The 15043-nt window shown below is 54.3% G+C and overlaps 1 protein-coding gene across 3 annotated transcripts in view; it reads right to left on the bottom strand.

Annotated features, from left to right (window-relative positions):
- The window catches only part of LOC125133618 (kazrin), a 464224-nt gene that overhangs the window by 49309 nt on the left and 399872 nt on the right, over positions 1-15043 (bottom strand). For 2 of the 3 annotated variants that reach the window (XM_047791950.1, XM_047791951.1), the window contains 3 exons: positions 13389-13519; positions 10483-10533; positions 8701-9123 (listed from right to left, as the gene is read on the bottom strand). In XM_047791950.1, the coding sequence (XP_047647906.1) occupies positions 8956-9123; positions 10483-10533; positions 13389-13519 (350 nt within the window). In that variant the 3' untranslated portion in view covers positions 8701-8955. Of the gene's footprint in view, positions 1-8700; positions 9124-10482; positions 10534-13388; positions 13520-15043 lie in introns of those variants that run through there. The other variant, XM_047791952.1, reaches the window with a different exon arrangement.

The raw sequence follows: 15043 nt of genomic DNA, 5'->3' as shown, positions 1-15043 counted from the left end.
ATCTGTACAAAGGAATCTGCTCTGCCTGTTTCCCGGGGCTGGTGAGAGGCTGAGATGATTGTTGTCACCGTCAACATCCAGGCGAACATTTATTGCCACCGGAGCTAAGCCTTTTCTATAGCGTCACTCATTTGCAGCCACTCTGACCATAGCTTATTGTCCCCAGTGTACAGGTGGGAAAACTGAGGCACAGCCCAGTTAGGTTCTTGTTTGTGGGTATCAGGACTGAGGTTTGAACCCAGAGAGTCTGCCCAGAGTCTACAGCTTAACCTTGACCCTAGCCTGCTTTGTAAACTGTACAGGGCCATGACCTGGGAGCGGCATTGTTCAGTAAAGTCTCACTGCGGCTCACACAGCAGATGTGTCTGGGCTCGAAGGCCTTTGGAAGTTGGGGGGCCTGTGAGTGGCCCCCACTTCCCTGCTCTGCCAGGGTTGGGGGGGAAGGGGGCCTGCACCATCCCTCTGGTGGGGAGGAAGGGGAGCAGGGAAGTCTGGGGGTGCCCCTGGGGCAGGAGGCGGCCTGAGGCAGCTGTGCCTCTTCTTGTCCCAGAGGACCTTAGAGGGAGCTCAGCGCAGACCTGACTCCATACTGCTTTCGTGTTGCAGAACCTTTGTGCAAATGAAGTTGTATCCACAAGATAAGTAAACGGGAGCTTTGGGCTCCAGGGTAGTGTGGTGGGAGAGGTGGCCCAGGACGCAGAAGACTCCACAGGCTACATGCAGGTGGGAACTGCTGCCCTGGTCTGTTTCCAAGGGGGCCAGAGAGGGAGACCGACTTGCCTGTGGTCACACAGCGAGTCCTCAGCCAGTCTGGGAACTGAGAGTCTAGAGCCAGGCTTGGGGCTCCTGACTGGGCTGGGCTGAGTGTGGTGGGGCTTCTGGAACAGGGAAGGGCAGGCCTCCTCAGGGACCTGAGGGCAGGGTCTGGCCAGAGCCCTGCTGGGCCTCTCGGCAGCAGCTCCACCCCAAGCATGGCTCGAGCTGCCTCGCTCCCACATCGATCATCCTGTGTCCATGGGGCACCACTGGCTCCCGGCCAAGGCCGGCAGCTCCACCCAGTGCTTGGCAGAAGCCTCTGTCAGCCCACAGGTCGGGTGAGGTCAGAGATTGTGGCTGCCATGCTCAGAACCTGGGATTTACCAGCGTGTGAGTCCTGCTCCACTGCTTCCTGGCTCTGTGCCTCTTGGAAAAGCAGTGACCCCCTCTGTGACTCTAACAGGGATGCTGCTGGGGGCTCCGAGTCTGCCTGGGAGGCAGTAGATACACAGCCCTGCCAGTCCCCTTGGCTTTCTACCTCACCGGGGGACCCTGGAGCTGGGCTGGGGAAAGTGGCCTAAACTTACCTTAAGACAGTCCCTTGGGGACACTTCCTAATGGCAAGCCTGTGCTAAAACCCACGGGCAGGATGCCACCCTCGGCCATTGCCTCGTGTGGACCTCCTGCAACTGGGCCCACAGTGGGGAGCTGGCTAGGAGACGGAGGCTCAACCCCAGACCTAATGCAGTAGGTAGGGGTGGAGCCTGGGAATCTGTACTCTCAAGACTCAAGGCTTGGTCAGGTGGTTTTTTTTTTTTTTCTGCCTTCTTCTTGAGCCGCTCCCTTGGCATATGGAGGTTCCCAGGCTAGGGGTTGAATCAGAGCTGTAGCCACCGGCCTACGCCAGAGCCTCAGCAATGCGGGATCCAAGCTGCATCTTCGACCCACACCACAGCTCACGGCAACGCCAGATCCTTAACCCACTGAGCAAGGTCAGGATCGAACCCGCAACCTCATGGTTCCTAGTCGGATTCGTTAACCATTGCACCACGATGAGAACGCCAATGCTTGGTCAGGTTTGACAGCTCCTGATCTATGTGTGGTTCTGAAACCTCTCATTTTCTTTCTCTCTTGCTCACTTTTTTTTTTTTTTTCTATCATGGGATCCTTCCAATGGGCTCCTGCATGGAGGTCCAGTGTGTAACAGATAAGAGGAGCTTCCGACAAAAGGTGTCTGCTCGTTCTTTCACTAGCTGTGGCTACCTCTTCTTGAGAAACCTCTGAGGAACCTCCAAGGGTTCCGTGGAACACAGTGTGCAAACCCTTGCCTATTCCAGCCTCTTCTATTGAGTGGAGAAACTGAGTCCCAAAGAGCTAGCCTGGACAGGGCTTGGCTAGCAAGGCTTCCTTAAGTTCTCTGAAGCTTCTTTTTGCTCAGTTGTCCCTGGGGGAGATCTTGGGGGCCAGTGGCTCATCATAGACTGTGTAGATAATATGGAGTCTGGAGCCAGCCTGCTGGGGTTGCATCTGGGTTCTGTCTCTTCCTGGCTGTGTGACTTTGGGCAAGAACTTCACCTCTCTGTGCCTTGGTTTGTTCATCTGTAAAATGGGGACAATAACAGTCTCTCTCAGAGGGTTCTTAGATTATATGAGCGAGTATCTGCAAAGACCTCAGAGTCCTCCTCACCGCCAGACCAGGCTCCTTATAAATGAGCCACTCCTGGGTGACCCACGGGGCTTCTGCTCAAGAACACAGCCCTGGGCAGCCTAAGTGCTTTCCACAGTCTGAATTTCTGTGTGCTCACCATGGCAGAGAGCACACAGTCTCTAAACTCGAGAACATGTTTTCAGAGCTGGTGAATTCTAGGGATAAAGGGGTCAAACCTTCCCTGTCCCAAGGCAGAGAAGCCTGGATTCCCTCACAAAGCCACAGTGGAGGGGAGTTTGGACTCTGCGGGCTGTGCGCACGGCTGTGGGGTTGTCGGGTCCACAGGGACCGATGCCCTGATTTCACTGCTGAGGCCATGCTGTGCTCAATTCACCTTTAGGCTCAAGATGCCTGCCAAGCTGCTTCCACTTTTCCAACCTCTGGTTGAACTTAAATCCGCTCAAATCCCAGAGAACGCAGGCAGGCCGGGAAGCCAGTGCCTTCCTGGCTCCAAAACACGTTCAGCTTGGATTTCTGAGCCCACAGGGAGGAAGGGGTCATCACATCCACTTCAGAGATGAGGACCCTGAGGCTCACGGTGAATGACTTGCTTGAATCAGGTGCTGGGCTGGAGCTGGTGCGATTACCCTGGCATGGCCTGGCCCCATCGGTGGGCTGCGAGGGTCCACCGGATGGAGCAAGGCATGCAATTTTAGATTCTCTCATTTTGGGGCCATTAACTGCTCCTGACTGACTGGTCACCTACTAAGAAAGCAATCAACAATTTCCAGAGCCCGCAACTCTGAAATGCCAATGAGAGCCAGCTGGTTTGCCCTGGGCTGATGGAGAAGCATGGCTGCTACACCTGGCCTGACATCGCACCGCTTCCCCGGGCAGGTGCTGGGGAACAAGAAGGCCTGTCCTTTTCAGGACGGAAAGGTCAAGGGTTTCAGTTTCTATTCTTGCTTCTTAAAGATCCATCCTCTTGGGATAATTTACTCGTGGGTTCAGTTTGTTGGGGAGGGGGGTACAGGGCTGCTTATTTGCATGCTTTTTGGTACCTCGGCTTTAAGACATCACACAAGTGTGGCTCAGGTATGAGTTCTCCACACCCCCGTTGCCATCAAGCCATACACTGTCTGCCTGTACAATGACACTTCATGGTGACGTGCTATGATTTTGATATTTAAACTTCTAATGTACAGTCAAGATCAAATCCCTAAGTTATTTTTATTTTTTTCTTTATTTTGCCTTTTTGCTATTTCTTGGGCCGCTCCCGCCGCATATGGAGGTTCCCAGGCTAGGGGTCGAATCAGAGCTGTAGCCACTAGCCTACGCCAGAGCCACAGCAACACGGGATCCGAGCCGCGTCTGTAACCTACACCACAGCTCACAGCAACGCCAGATCGTTAACCCACTGAGCAAGGGTAGGGACCGAACCCGCAACCTCATGGTTCCTAGTCGGAATCGTTAACCACTGCGCCACGACGGGAACTCCCCTAAGTTAAGTTTAAAGGGCAATCGTTTTATAATATAAAATGATGAACCTACCCTTTTATAAGATAAAGTTTAAGGTATTTCTTTCTTTCTTTTTTTTTTTAAGGGCATAGGCTAGGGGTCGAATCAGAGCTGCAGCTGCCAGCCTATGCCACAGGCACGGCAACACCAGATCTGAGCCTCATCTGCGACCTATGCCACAGCTTGCAGCAACGCCAGATCCTTAACCCACTGAGCGAGACCAGGGACCAAATGTGCATCCTCACAGAGACTAGGTCAGGTCCTTAACCCACTGAGCCACAACGGGAACTCCCCCTCTTGATTCTTTATTAGCACCAGGTTCCACGGGAAAGCAGGGAACAGGTGGGAGGTAGGAGAATGTGACACATTATGCTCCACCGGGTGGGCTCTGAGTTGAAAAAGCTTAAGAGCCATTTGTTCTGAGGAGACGGGCCAGGAGTAGGGCGTTTGGGAGGAACTGCAGGTTTCCGGTGAGAGGGTCCATGGATCTTTTTAAACTAATACTGTCACAAGGCTGATGACCCCATCTGATGCAGCCCCCTTACACCTGGATTCCTGCGGAGCCCAGGTTGAGTGACACACACAGCAGCTCAATAGCCTTGGGGTGCTCGTGTGGGGTGGCTGCTGGGACCCCCTGGACTCATCCTGTGGCCAGCAGGGGACCCCCTCACCTCAGGAAGCCGCAGCCGTGGTACAGTGAGGGTTCTACAGCCGGGCAAGCAGAGGCGGTTCTCCGCCCAAGGAGGAGAGCTGGTACCGGGACCGCAGCTCCTTCCTACTCTGACCCTCGCCAGCTCCTCTCTGGGAGTGGGTTTTCTGGACGTAAAAGGCTAAAGAAATAGACTCAGTCACAAAAGCAAGGACGTGCCAGAAGTGGCTGGCGGCTTTGCCGAGGGTGGGAGTGGGGCCCCATGGAGGCACTGGAGATGCCCACGTGCTGGGTCCTGGCCCCTCGCTGCCCGGAGGGAGGAGCGAGTCGCGGGCACTGCAGTCTTGCTAGACTGGAAGCCCAGTTCTACTGTTTCCTAGTGCCTTGACCCCAGACAATCTGCTCTGCCTCAGGTTTCTCATCCACCGTGGAGCTGCTGGAGGGTTAACTGAGTTAATACCCGACAAGTGCGCAGCACGGACCCTGGCCCATGGTAAGTGCCTAACAAATGTTAGATATTATTCTTGTTATTACTATTATTAGGTTACGCCTGTGGGAGCCTGCTGGCCCGGATGCAAGAGCCACATGGGTTGTGCACTATGCAGCTCAGGGCACTGTTCACACAGCTGAGCCTTCTTGGGTGATGCAGTACACAACTTGTGCAGCTGTCCACTGGCCCCGGAGGCCCAAGCAGCCCTCCTCCAATTTCTGACTACAAGAGGCGCCACTTGAAGTTGGACCATTTGGGGCATGGTCTAGAGAAGATTAACAAGGGAGGCGGTGTGGCCTGGCCCTGGAGAAGGCATGGGACTAGAGGAGCGACAGTGAGGATTGTGGCCGACTTGCTCCTCTCTGGGCCAGAGTTTTCCCCATTTGTTCAGCGTAGTGGGTTAGGCTCATCTGGGAAGGCAGACAGGCTTTGTTCCTGTATGCCAACTCTGACTGGTGGGCAGTGGCTGGCTAAGGCTCTGTCTAGTGAAGAAATGAGAAGCCGCTTTGGGCTGGGTGGGAAGGGCTCTTGGATTAGCGACAGCTGCATGAGACCAGGGAGAGGGCAGCTGTGGCACATGTGTTTGGGCCACTTGCCCTCCTCAGATGAGCCTCATGGTTCTCACTCCTGGCTGCACCAGAGAAGGTGTAGCCACATACTGATTCAGAGATGGAGTACCTGGCACTGGTCATTTTGGGGGCAAGCTCTGCAGGTGATTCTATTGCGTGGCCAGGTTGAGAGCTGCTGGGGTGGCTGCCCCTAAGTTCCCCGCAGTCCCGAGCGTGGTCTGTCCATCGTGGTGCTTTGAGCTGCCTTCTAGCAGAAATGAAAGGGGCGTTTTAAAGGGCCAGCCTTCCATCATTCTTACTGCTCGAGAGGACTTGCTCTTAGGTTGGGAGACAGAGGTTCTGGCTATGATCAGGGACTGGGGTTTCCAGGTGGTCTCTTCTCAGGCCATACTGTGCAGTTTCACCTGGGGAGGCCTGGCTTTGCATCTAGGGGCTCTCCTGGGGCTCGGAAAAGCCTGGCCCACTCTGGCTTCATCAGGGAAGCCCTGTGGCTCCTTTAATTTCTCTCAAGCTCCTCTCAGGCCCCAGGGAAGGTGGAAAGTCGGGACAATGCAGAGGCCCACTGAGGTCTGCAGGAAGTAACATGTCCCAAACTCAGAGGGTCCCCCCTGGGCCTTTGGAAGGAGCGCAGGGGGAGAAGGAAGCAGATGAAAGCTGACTGGGGCCACTGGGCTGGAGAACGCAGGGTCAGGGTGCCAGGCTCGGAGGTGCTGCATTAGAACCACAAGTAGCCCTGGATGCTGACAGCTCCTCCAAATTACAGTCGGGGTGGCAAAGACGAGGTGCTTCTGGGAGGCCACCCCGGCCTTAGCCCCTCCACGGGCCCAGAATCCAGCCAGCTTTCCTCGGCCCCTCCCATCACCCCATCAGGACCCAGCCTTGAAATTCCAAGGAGCAGGTCATGCCAGGCTTTGCCTCCCACCCAGAGTGAGATAGAAACAATCAAATAACATAGAATTCGAGCATATTTTAAAATAAGCTTTATTTAGATTTTTTTTTTAATATTTTATATTTGCATCCATGCCTTCGAGAAACCTTTCCCGTGGGAAAGGTTATTTTCATCTAATGTTACCCATAACTCATTCGCTATTTGATGTAGTTCTCTTAAATAAATCATCCTTAGTAACTCTTAGAATTATCTCCTAATTTACAAAAACTGAAATGAAAAGGAACTACTAAATCATTATCAGGAGGGGTTGCAATCTTATTTTCTTGTAAATAAAGGGCAAACAATAAAAATCAACCAAAAGAAAAAAATTCATGGGGGAGAAAAGTATTTCCTAAAATCTCTCTCTGTAGAGAAAGATGCCAGCCTCAGCCCGCGCTCACTCACCGCCAGGCTTGGTGAAAGGGCTCCGCCAAAGGAAGCCAGAGAGCTCCTTATTAGGTAACCTGCCTACTCCCTCCCAACCCCCACTTCAAGTCAGAAGGAAAGGGAGCAGCCGACTGGGGCTTTTCTGTTTGTTTTAGAGGCTTTGGACGAAATATCCTATCCCTTCTGATAAGAGATGCTCCAGCATTTAAAAATCTTGATTCTTGGTAAGAGCTGAAAACGTTACTGTTAGAGCATAAAGCGCAACTACTGTTGTTGAGAGGGTGTGTGAACGGAGCTGTTAGTGGTTAAGGTGGCGCAGAGCGGGGATTCACAGGTCAAATGAAAAGGCAAAGCTAGTCTTAGGCCTGGGAAAGGCCCTGACTTGGAAGCTCACGTGTTCCCCATCACCCGGCATTAAAATGCACACACGGTTCCTTTGCTGGTAAGGCCTCCCTGGGGCCAACACTGCTCCCCTAACAGGCAGGTGTTCCTGCCAGCCCTTCTCTCCTGGGGCAAGCGGGCTCAGAGTCCTGGGACAAGTTGAAGGACTGGGCCCAAGGGATCCCCAGACCCCTGAGGTGTGGCTGGAGGAATCGACCAGAATGGGGCGGGTGGGGGCGCAGGTGCTGGACACCATGTCCCCAGGAGCCCTCCCTTTGAGACAGGTGCCTCCTGCAAGGACACCTGCCTGGCCAACGTGCAGAATCAACCAAGGAGGAGAGAGACAGCTGCAGGGAAGCACGCGTGCTGCTCCAGGCCCCCCGGGAAACCCACCCAGGCCGAGGAACCCTGTGGTCCTACCCTGTGGTTATGCAGTTGGCTGTCTCGCCTTGTACTCAGCCTCTCTCAAAAGACAGACCCAAGAGGTGACCATGACAGCAGGTGCTCTGGTCCCTGAGGTCAGTGCTCTATATTTCAGATAAATAAATATGTATAGAAAGGCCGAGAGAGAGCGCTACAGGTGGGAAGAAAGGCAGAGAGCATGTCCATGCAGGGGCGGGAAAACTGGGGAGAGAGAAGAAAGAACGGGGGAAAAAAAGCAAGCTTTGACAATCCAGAAGTCCCTGGGTTCTGGCCCCTCAACTCTACCTTGCACTGTCTGGCAGCAGCATGGTCATAGAACAGACTCATCAACAGAGAACCCGCCTCCCACCCGCCCCGTGGAAAAATATACATCCCGATATTTATGTAATAATTTAGAATAAGTCTTTGCATTTGTGCAAATAAGTTAAGCAGAACAATTTTCTTTTATCCCCCCCGTAAAGAAAGAAACGGCAACGCAATTTAAAAACTGGCAGGCCGTGAAAAAGAGCCTGTTTGGCCTCTGACAAACCGAGCCAAGACTGGGCCCCTTGGCCAGGCTCGCGAGTCTCTGGGGAGAGTGGACCTTACCCTGATGACGATGGCGTTGTGGGGTTAAAGTGACTTGGGCATGCCCCGAGAACAGGGTCTGGTCCCCGACGTTCACACCGGGGGTGGGGGTGGGGGCAGGTTTTTTTTTGGGGGGGGGGGGAGAACATCAACACCAGACCACATCCTCGGGGGAGACGGGCTCCAGAAGTCGCAGTTGGGACGACGGACGGTTACAAGCACGGAGTGCACAACAGTCTTGTTATTTACAAATACACAGCAGTCCTTCAAGTTTTCAAGTTTCATAAAAAGGAGGGCGGGAGAAGGGACAGAAAAAAAAAGACAACACAACCCAACGAACCCAACAAAAAGGAAAAAAAAACATAAAAAAAACAAAAACCCAGATTAACAGCACAACTGTATCGCTCGGAAGACAACAGGGTTGACAGGGTCACACACGGTTGCACTATGTACATCAATTACAGAGGTGGCGCCGCGGGGAGGGGCCCACGCGCGCGGGGCTCGGCCGCCCCTGCCCCCATGTGCGCGAGCTCGCGCGCACCCGCACCGCCACGCACACCCAGCTGCGCACTCCACGCTCACACGCACGTCCACACGCACAGACCCGCCCGCCAGGCCGCGGGCGAAGGGAGGCGGGTATCACCAGTCCGCGTCCTCCTCTATGTAATAATCAGGGGCGGTACCATCAAAGAGGCCGGGGTCGAGGGACTTCCGCTGCTTCCCTCTGGCGAAGACGCGCGAGATGGAGCCGAATCCCATCTTCTCTTTCTTCTTTTTCCGTTTTTGGTCTTCAAGATCCTCTAGTGACTGAGGAGTCGAGGCCAGACGGCAGACGTAGAGGAGAGAAGAAGAGAGGCAGGCTGAGCTGGGGCGCGGCCAGGGAGGGACGGGGGATGGCCGGGGGAGGGGCTGGAGGGCACGCAGCCTAAGGATGCCAGGGTCTGCCCCTCGATCAGCGAGTGGACTTGGGCCAGTTAGGGAACCTCTGGGGACACCAGGACCTCTCCAAGACAGCCAGGGGCACGTTGCCAAACGGAGGATAAAAACGCTTAGAAGAGCGCCTGGCCCCATGATAAGCATTCCCAACTGTTGCTGGTGGGGTCTGTACTATTATTATTTAAATCTGGTTTGCTCACACCTTTCCCGCGCTGGGGAGGGGGGCTTGTAGACACCCACATGCCCTTGGCCATGACGGAGCCACAGGGCCTACCCTGCGGGGGCACCGCAGCAAATGTGTAACTTCACCGCGGTAAAGGGAGCACAGGAGAGCCTGGAAGACGAAGAGGAGGAGGAGGACCCTTGAGCTTCATGTCAGCCCGGAGCAAGGACGCGGGACCTTAAGGCTCTAGACAAGAAGCAGGACTGGCCCCAGTGGAGCAGGGAGTCAGGGACTTGGATTCTAATCCTGATTATGTCACTACCCATGGCCCCCAGCCTCTCTGAGTCCAGTTTTCTTGCCTGTGACTGGGCATTATTAACAAGAATGACGAGGACAAGGAGGAGGAGGTAACTATGGGGCTGGGGCGGTGCCTGGAGGAGAGCTCGGCAAACCATCAAGAGCTTTATATACAAAGACGCAGGTTGGTGTTATCCCTCGAAAAGGCGGAGGTTAGACGAGACTAATGGTTCCCAAAACACATCAGAATTACTTGAATTCCAGGCCCCACCCCGACCTGGTGGGTCAGACTATTTCGAGTGAAGGGCCTAGGAATCTGCATTAGGAAATCTTCGCTGATGGACCCTGATACAGCTGAGTAGAACAGAGACCAGCACGTGGGAACCTCAGAGATCCCTTCTGACCCTCACATTCATGTTATTTCCCTCCCTACAGCCCCTTCCTCACTCTGAGGATGGAGTATTGGAATGTTAAAACGAATTTTAAAGTTTCCTGCAGCAAAGGACCCAAAAAGTCCAGGGCCAGGGTCATCAGACTTTGGCTGTGGGAGTAAACACTCACCAGGGCAGCTCAGAGGATGTGGGCTCTGCACTTAGTAGGTCCAGAGAGTCAGGTGCTGAGCCTGGCTCAGGCACCACCCTATGTGTGGCTCAGGTAGTGGGTGCCTCTCTGGTCTGGGTGCCCAAGTATGAAAGTGAGGGTCCTAAGGGCCCAGGGGAACTAGGGTGAAGTCACGGTCAAGGTGGGGTAGCCAGAGCAGGCACACCTACCTGTACAATGGGATTGTGCAGGTTCTTCTGAACCGGCCCGGGACTGTCTCCCTGTAGCCAAAGGAGAAGAGGAAGATGAAACAGCGGAAACACACAACACATGAGAGCAGAGGTGGCCCGAAGTGTGGGGTCTTCCATGGGAGGAAGCCATCCCTTAGGGACCCCCCTGCCTCTGTCCTGGGGACTCCACCCTCCACCTCTGAAGCAGACACTTTCAAATGGCTCAGTGATGGCACGTGGGGTTCATGGAGATGCTGCCTTGACCAGGAGTCCTGGCCAGAGGCCCTGGGGTGCTCGCCTGCCTGCTCTGGCCTCTTAACCCCTAACACCCTCTGACCAATGAATCAGTTACTCAAAGGCCTCTAAGTTCCTGTCCCAGCTGGTCCATTGAGTTAGAGCTGGGAGTTGGTTATACTTGGTGCTTTTCATAAAGAGATATAATTTTATAGAAAAAACACAAAAAGAATTTGGGGACAGGAAGACTTAGGAGAAATATGCAGCCTCTAATTTCCCCCACAAACACCACAATGAATCTCTTATTTTGTGGAGGGGCAGACAGGGCTCATTAACCTGATTTATAGATACACAGAGAGGTTCCAGACAGTCCAACATTGTAGAGCTAATTAAAACCAGAGCTAAAACTCAAATTTGAGACCATCTGCTTCTTCCTGGTCTAGTGCTCCTTCCTGTGGGTGAGCAAAAGCCCACACCACATCCCAGAACCAATCTGGGATGCGGGGGGGAGGTGGGTAAAACAGAGCACAGGATCACAAGTCATTACCAGGGAGACCCCTAGTGGTCATTCCCAGAATTACAGGCAAAACGTGAGAAACAAAGCATGTGTCATCTGAGCCAATGTCCATCAACCTTCTCCCGCCTCTGCGCTGAGTCCCCACCTCTGCTCTAAATAAGTGGCTAGAGCATGAAAGGATGGGGAGGTCCTTATTCCAGGCCAGGCAGTTCTTGCTGGTACCAGGCCAAATGTCTGAGAAAGGAGGGTTATTACCTGGCGCTATCTTCAGGCTCTTCCTGGCTTACCTGTGTGCACATCTGTTGAGATGGGGGATGAAGGCAGTTGAGGGAGGGTAGGGATGGAACAAATGGTAGTTTAGTTTTTAGCCCCATCTCATGGTTTGCAAATAGTACCTATAGGTTGGCCCTGGGTAGGGCCATCTTTGCCAAGTTCATGGGGAAGAGAATGAGGCCAGTGCCCACTGAGATGCCTACGTGTAGATGACTGGCTTACCAAAGTGCCCATTTCCTGGCAGCTGGGCCCTGTGTAAAGTGAGTTGGGAATAAATATGCCTGAAGCAGCAGATATGTACCAAGGCTAAGTTGGGCAAAAGGCTAGGGCCCAGCCAAAGGCAATGCAAGAGGACTTTAAAGAACCCTCTTGGCAGAATGAATTTTCCAGCAGCAATTCGGCTGTCAGAGCCCCCTCAGGCCCATGATGGGAAGACAAAATACGGCCCTTGGGAAGGTGTTCTCATGTGTGCTCAGCTACTACAGGGTGTCTGGCTTACACCAAGAATAAAGGCCACTGCTGCCCAGAGGTGTAATTCAGCAGTTGTCCCTCAGAACAAGAGGGTAACATCAGAGGCCCCTCTATTGGCCCACCTTCCTTGCCTTGGTCCTGTCAGGACAGCCTTTGTCACCAGGTTTCTATCCGGGGAACTAGAGAAGAGACCGCTTCCTATAAGCCCCAGTTGAAAAAGAATCCCAGCCCTGAAGCGACCTTCTCCCCATCCTGGTGTGATTGTGCCAGGCCCTGGCCCACAGTGCCTTGTTGCCCACTTCACTAGGCTGAGGCAACTATTTCACATTTCGTCTTAGCTATTTTTGTAAGCGCTTTTCATTGTAGATTTGTAAAAAAAAAAAAAAAATGCTTCCATTATGATTACTCATACACAGAAAAATCATTGATTTTGGTCAACTGATATCCGACCGGTACTATTATGTGCTTCTCATCATGAGCCTAACAGCTCTTCAGGTAAATTGTCTAGAGGTTTTCCAGGTAGACAATCACCCCACCGGCAAGTCATGGTTATTCTGTCGCTTTCCCTCTCTATCCACCTCAGTTCTTTGATTATCCATCTCGCTGGTTAATAAAACACTATTAACTAGTTTTGGAGAAAGCCTTCTGTGCACTTGAAGACCGACCGGACTGCTGTGTCTTCAGGACACGGCAAGGGAGCCCTCTGTTATCAACCCTACGAAGGAACAGATATGACAAGTGGCCCCCGCACCCTGACCCCCATGTTTCACGTTAGAGCCTCAGCGTGGGGCACCCCTGTCCTTAGACGCCTGACCCACCCGCCTTTGTTCACCCCTCACTCCTGGGGAGCCTGCCTGCTCCACCAGCCATCAAGGGTTAGGTGGCTCTGGACCTGCGCCTCTCTGATTAGATAAGAAAAGCAAAAAAACTTAGACCAAATTCACCAGAATCCTCTCCAGAGGCAAAATGTGCAAAAACTCCTGGAAAGTCAAACAAAATCCGGCTCATTTCTGGATGAAGGACCAAGAGCTGGCTCTACAGGGCAATCAATGGTGAGGTCCTGGGCTCTGGAAGGTACAGTCTGGGAGGAGAAGCCTACGGCCCCAGACGCAGCCCACCAGAGTTGGGGCCGGGCTGCTCGGACCCTGTGGCCGACCCACGCCCATCTTCCTCTGGATGGCCTTGCCCTCCCAGCCACAAGGAACCACCAGGCCTCATTTCTTTCTGTCCCCACATCCATCTCTTCTTGCAAAAGGAAAGAACAGAACAGGAAATGCCTTCGCCAGAATGCTCCCTGGGGAGACGAGAGGAAACAGCGGGTGTGTCTTCGCCCCCCCCCCCCCGCCCCCGCCCCCTCGATTTGGTTTCTGGGCAGGGCCCAGGGCCCAGGCCCTGCTGCTGCTGGCCTTACGTTGCAGAGGGAGTGCGTCCGGTGTCGAGGGGAGTTGATGTCGCTTGGCGTGGATGACCGGTCGCCTTCGGCGGCAGATGCGTCGGAGATGACAGAGGGCTGCCGGGAGTGGCAGGGGCTCACCCTGACCGCTGGAAAGCAGGGAGAGCTGGTGAGTGAGGGGTGGAGATGTCCTCGCCTCCACTGCCCCGCCGGTCGTTCCACCCACTGCCCCCCATTATACAGGCGGGAACACCGTCTGCCCCTCTGGTCCACGCCCCACATGGCACCACAGAGCCGTCGGCACGCATCTCCAACCTCTGGATCCGATCAGGCCCCCCCCCACCCCCTTCACCAGGGTGAAGGAGAAGGGACAGGAGTTTCCTCAGTGACTGTCCTTATAATGCCCCCACCACCTGGACGTCCCCTGGACCTGGTGCAGTCCTAACCCCGTCACCACCAGCTTTTCAAGCAGGGAGCCTAGAGGCCACCATGGGCTCCTCTCCTTCTCCTGCCCCGCCTCACCCCACACCCAATCAGCAGCAGCACCTCCAAACTTAGCCCCTCATCTGGCCACTTCTCTCCAACCCCACTGTCACTATCCAAGCCCAGGTCACCACCATCTCTTGCCGGCCTCCCAGAGGGCCTCCCTGCCTCCACCCCTCACTGCAGGGATGGCCAGCATCCGGCCTCTCTTTACCTGGTGGTAGATGCGTGTGGTCCTCCTCCAGGCAAAGGCATACAGCCCTGCCCACCCACCAGCCTTGGCTCACAGCACACCTGCTCTCTTTACAGTGCCCGGCTCGCGCCATCTCCCTCCCGCCTTAGCCTTGGCTGGTCCTGCTGCTCAGTCAGGCACATGCCCATCATTCGGGTCTCAGCCTGTCCCGAGAGAAACCTCCCTGGTTATCAGCTCTCCCCAGTGTCTGTTTTTCATCAAAACACCTGCTTTCACACTGATTTCTACCCCTGCACTGACTACAATCTGTAATCATTCTTCGTTAGCTCAGGGACATGCGTGTTGCCATTGTCACACCTACAATGCCAGCTTGATGAGGGCAGGCGCTCTGGTGTCTTATCCATGTTCAACCCCAGCGCTCACGGTGCCTGGCAAGTAGTAGGCGCTCAATCAATCGCCACTGAATGCCTGGAAGCCCATCCAAGTCCCCCAGCGGATGGCTCTCCTGTCTGTAGGCCCTGGCACCGGATGGAGGAAGCACTTTTTGTTCGACAAGACTGAGGGCCTACTGTGCGTGGGCAGCATGTGAGCAAGGAGGCTACTGAGAAAGGAGGCCCTTGCTGCCAGTGGCCATAGGGTCACATGGAGAAATGTGGAGGCTTTGCAGTCAGGGACTTGGGTTCCAACCAAGGTGATGGCAGGACTGGAGGCCAGCTGCCTGTCCCCAACCTGCACCTGTCTCACAAACGTGGCCACTCACGGGAGGAACAGAAAATGGAGCCAAGTGGGTTGCTGATGAGCAGAGGGGTTTGGGGCTTGTCTTGTGGCCAGTGGATACAGATGTTAACTAAAGGCTGGGTCGCTGTCCCTAGCCACCCCTGCCAGTGCCTGGAGAAAGCACCGGTAACACTGATTTCTGGCCCTCCCACACATCCCGTGATTATCTGGAGCTGGCACTCAAGGAGCTCTCACTGTCTCCCTTGCCAAAGGATGCCCA

Source organism: Phacochoerus africanus, chromosome 8, assembly GCF_016906955.1.
Source record: "Phacochoerus africanus isolate WHEZ1 chromosome 8, ROS_Pafr_v1, whole genome shotgun sequence".
NCBI classification, from domain to species: domain Eukaryota; kingdom Metazoa; phylum Chordata; class Mammalia; order Artiodactyla; family Suidae; genus Phacochoerus; species Phacochoerus africanus.
This window is presented reverse-complemented; position numbering and strand designations above follow the sequence as displayed.